The sequence below is a fragment of the Microtus ochrogaster genome, unplaced genomic scaffold (genome assembly GCF_000317375.1).
Source record: "Microtus ochrogaster isolate Prairie Vole_2 unplaced genomic scaffold, MicOch1.0 UNK56, whole genome shotgun sequence".
NCBI lineage: Eukaryota > Metazoa > Chordata > Mammalia > Rodentia > Cricetidae > Microtus > Microtus ochrogaster.
In genome coordinates this window covers 2,067,695-2,072,466 of record NW_004949154.1, presented here as the reverse complement: position 1 = coordinate 2,072,466, position 4,772 = coordinate 2,067,695, and the positions used below count along the sequence as shown (strand labels likewise).

At 41.6% G+C, this 4,772-nt stretch overlaps 1 protein-coding gene across 1 annotated transcript in view; it reads right to left on the bottom strand.

The window, feature by feature from the left end:
• Window positions 1-1,109: 1,109 nt before the first annotated feature.
• Window positions 1,110-4,772, bottom strand: part of Patl1 (PAT1 homolog 1, processing body mRNA decay factor) — a 33,500-nt gene continuing 29,837 nt past the window's right edge. The window contains exons 17-19 of the mRNA XM_005369676.2: window positions 3,243-3,334; window positions 2,999-3,148; window positions 1,110-2,706 (exon numbers count right to left, since the gene is read on the bottom strand). Of these exons, the coding sequence (XP_005369733.1) occupies window positions 2,685-2,706; window positions 2,999-3,148; window positions 3,243-3,334 (264 nt within the window). The 3' untranslated portion in view covers window positions 1,110-2,684. The remainder of the gene's footprint in view (window positions 2,707-2,998; window positions 3,149-3,242; window positions 3,335-4,772) is intronic.

Genomic DNA, 4,772 nt, shown 5'->3' with positions numbered 1-4,772 from the left:
GGCTGGCTTTTGGGACTCTACTCCTCATACTGGGTGCCTTGCCCAGCCTTAATACAAGGCAAGGTGCTTAGTCTTACAACTCGATATACCATGTTTTGTCAATATCCATAAGAGGCCTGTTCATTTTCTGAACAGAAATGGTGGAGGAATGGATGGGGGCAGGGGAAGAGGGGCAGAAGAGAGGTGGGGGGAGGGGTTAAGAGGAGAGGAAGAAGGGGAAGCTGTGGTTTGGATATAAAATGAAAAAAATCTCCCAGAAGTGGTGGCACATACCCTTAATCCCAGCACTCAGGAGGCAGAGGCAGACAGATTGCTTAGAGTTCAAGGCCAGTCTTGTCACAGAGGGAGTTCAGGACAGCCAGGGATACACAGAGAAACCCTGTCTAAAGAACAAACACAAGAAAATACATCTCTCCCAATTACATTCTACTCCTAGCAGGAGTAACACTCTGCTCTTGGATCCGACTTCCCTTCCCACTGTCCTTCCTTTAAAACAAAAGTGCGTATGGGCGCTTTGTCTGTGTATGTACCTTGACACCATGCCACTGTGTCCACAGAAATCAGAAGAGGGCAGATCCTGTGGAATTGAAGTTATGGATGGCTGTGAACTGCCAATGTGGATGATGAGAATGGAACTTGGGTCCTCTGGAAAAACAGCAAGTTCCTTTAACCACTGAACCATCTCCTTGTCCTCTGATTTTCTTTACTCATTTGCTGACTCTTCAATCTTACTCACTTTAAGAGTAAAAATGAATGATCCTTCTGCTTTACATCCTACAAGCTAGGATTACAGCTATGTGCCTAGCAAGATGGTCCTTTTGTTTTAAAGATTAAACAAAATTACAGGGCTAGAGCTAAGAGAAATACAAACCACGAGGACAGCTAAATGCTTACAGGACTACCTAAGCCATTTAAAAGTAAAGAGAGATGGGCATCTGTCTAGAAATATGTGAATTTCTTAAGGGTGAAGTGTCATTTCTTCAACATTAAGATTTTTGCTAGTGAACACAAGTATGATAGAAAACCCATTAAAAACAAATTCAGAAACAAAAAAGGTATAAAATACAAGTACACATTTTCAAGTATACAATTTGTTTTTATTTACAATACCCTATAAAAATGTAAATTTAGAAACTTTTATTTTTATTAATTAGAACTGAACAAAAAGCACAATAAAGAAGAAAATAATCAAGTGTTTACTTGATCAGGTGTGAAGGGAGGGTAGGAAAGGCTCAATGGAGACAGTCAGCAGACGGTAGAGGGGAGCTAGAGACCGTCACTGGGGAGCAGCTGGCGGAGCCTGAGGCCACAGAATGAAAAGAAATGAAGATGAGAAGGAGGACAGCTGGTTGTAACGGAGGGCTTTACCGTATCTAGGTATGTGCAAAAACGTTTATTCTCTTTAAATATCATAGCCTGTCTTGACTACATTCAAAAAGGTGAGAAGAGCAGAAAGTAGGATCAGGATGGGAATATAAAATAAATTCAATTTAGTTTTTTAGAATTGCAACTACTAGGGAGCTAAGTCCCTTATCCTGGCTGACTGTTGAAGGTAAGAAAGGTGAAGGAAAGTGTCCCTAAGATTCAAACCCAAACCCCAGATGCCAGTAGATGGGGCTCAGGCAAGACTAAGCAGCCAGGACAGCACAGCAGTTCTGCTGCAGGGTAGAGGAGACTAAAGGGAGGAGCAGCCCAAGCTTAGCAGCCATGGCTACATTTGGAGGCTTCTACCCAAGACACTAAATGAAATGGGGAAGAGAAGCAGAAGCATGGCTTACAGAAGTCACATCAGGAAGACAGTGCAGGCGCACAAAGCTACACTGCAAAAGCAGGCTCTATGTGAGGCTCGTCTTGGGTACTCGTGAATGCACTTGAGGGACAGGCTCAAGCACGCTGTAGTCATCACAGGAAAGGCTTAGCTGTGTGTGTGCTCTTTCCATTACGGTGGTCAGGAACAAAGGAAATACAGGTAGAGAGAAAGAAAAGACTTCTCAGCCTAGAGCTGGGCAACAGCCAATTTAACAGTTTGATTTAATGTAATGTGCCGTATACCCTGTATTTATATATTAAAAAAGTAGAATCCACCAAATTACAAGATGGGACAGAAACAGACTAAAAATAGATCAGCTGGTTTATTTTTAGAGGTATATGTCAACTAAATATTTTTCAAGCTAAAACTCACTCTTTAAGGACCCTCTGGAGACCACATGAATGTGTGTGCAGGGGCATGTATACTTACCTACATCTTGACTTCTACTTGGTTTTGGCTCTTCTATAGTCATAGTAATAAGGGAAGATGAAAAAAAAAGACTTCAAAGGGTAGAGAGAACCTTTGGCAGACTACAACCTACTTTGAATTGTAATAGTGGTGATGGGATAAAGGGATATTATGTTTGTGTCTCTAGAGCAAAGAAAATGCAAAATTGAGAAGAATTGAGTAAAAGTAGGACATGCAAAGTGTAACACAGAGGTCAAAGAAACCAGCGGAAGTATTACCCAGCAGAAGTATCAGAGCAGTGGGGAAATACCTGGCATTCAGAGCTAACCTCTGAAAATAGGTTGACCCCACAAGACTTTCCTTTGGGTCATAAGCTACCTCCCCTCTCTCATTAAAAACACTCCATTGGTGATGGCAGCAGTGCAGGTGTCAGCCAAAAGGAGGTACAGGACACACCGGAGAGCTTTTATCGTATCCCCTGAACCAGCCTAAGGGTATGAAGAGAAAGACAACTTTTGTATAAGTAAGTTAAAATAAGATGAATCTTTTGCATTAAAGCTACATCTCTGTAAGAATTCTCATAATAAAAGACCCTAGATATTTTCGTTCTCTCAGCATTCTGCCATTTTCTGAGGGACTGTTGCACACAATACAGTGATTTGTTTTAGCAAACACACAAACATTGAAATGGATGTCTCAACCTTTCGCTCCCATCCAGCTTCATCCTCTCACGGTATGATGTCTAAAACAACAAGGTAGTGAAATGTATTTGGAACTTACTGTAGTTTTGTCTCCAGCAAGTTCAGTTTCTGCCGGTCAACATAGCGAGAAAAAAGGGACACTAGATTTGTGGGTATAGAAATTGGCTTGGCCAAGGCTGCTTGGGGTATCTGTAGAAGTTCTCTGGTTGCCATGAACATCACCTCTGTCCTGATAGAGAAAACCCAAAACGTTATGAGAAGCACAAGGGGAAGAGAAAGGAGAGCAAAGATTATTTAGAAGAATTTAAAATACAAGTACTGACCACTGGTTATTTTCTGTTGACTCTATAGCAGGGTCCGAACTCTGTAGGTCTTCCCCGCGGCTTAGGAGGATTAGGAGCAGTGACAAGCCAAACTGTAAGAGAAGCCAAATGGAATCAGACTTAACAACGCATCTAAGAGGCTGGAGAGATGGCTTAGTGGTTAAGAGCACTTGCTGTTCTTGTAGAGGATCAGGGTTCTGTTCCCAGAAACTACGGGATGGCTCACAAACATCCACTGGTATCTGTAAGGTGTACATGCACACAAAACATTCATGCACATAAAACATTCATGTGCATAAAACATATCTAAAAGCAACAACAGCAAAAACTGAAACAGTGTATCTAAGCCTCTTACACTTCAGTTAATGGGACCCTGGCACCGATGGGGAAGGGCTGTTCACGAAAGCTTTTGTGTAGCCAGGGGTAGGGGATCAGGCAAGCCTGGTATTAGAGTTTGTCTTTCCTCTGGATTGTTTCTGGCATAGTAGACATCAAGTACAGAAAGCCCTCTCTCTATCCTATTCTGTTCTGAAAAGATTTTCTTCCCAGTCACGAATAATCATCATTTGGCATTTCTTTTATTTTTTTTTTTATTTTTATTTTTATTTTTTGATTTTTTTGAGACAGGGTTTCTCCGTAGCTTTTGGTTCCTGTCCTGGAACAAGCTCTTGTAGACCAGGCTGGCCTCAAACTCCCAGAGATCCGCCTGCCTCTGCCTCCCGAGTGCTGGGATTAAAGGCGTGCACCACCACCGCCCGGCTTTTTTTTTTCATTTCTTTTGTTTTTAAGAATAAAACAGATTAAGAAGAAAAGTCAAAGTTCATAGAAAATTAGAAGAAAAAAATTAAGTAAGTGAAGTTATTTTATAAAGAAAAAAGGTATTAAGAACTGGAGCTGGGTGTGCTGATGCACACCTTTAATCCAGCAATTGGGAGGCAGAAGCAGGTGGATCTCTGTGAGTTTGAGGCCAACCTAGTCTATAAAGTGAGTTCCAGGATAGCTATACAGAGAAACCCTATCCCGAGGTAGAAAAAAAAAAAAAAGAAAAAAGAAAAAAAGGAAAAAGAGAAAGAACTACAAGGTGCTCTGGAGATGTAGCTCAGTTGGTAGCATTCTTTGCTAGCATACACAAGGTTCCAGGTCTGACCCAGCATAAACTTGTGATGATGCATACCTACAATCCCAACATTCAGGAGGATCAAAAGATCAATGTTATCCTTGGCTACACTGGGGGTTGGGGACCAGCCTGGGATACACGACAATGCCTCAAAAAGCAAAACAAAACAAATTAACAAAAATAAAGAGAAATATACATAGGGTAAACAAAATAATCAAAGCTCAAAGGAAACTGAGAAAATGTATATATACACTCCTGGGGCTAGGAAGATAGCTCAGTTGGTAAAATACCTGAGCTTAGATCCCAAGAAATGAGAAAAATCTTCACATGGTGGTGTGCACCTGACCCCAGCTCAGGAGATGGAGCCTGAAGACCTTCATGTACAGTGGCCAGCCAGCCTAAGCCAAACTGAT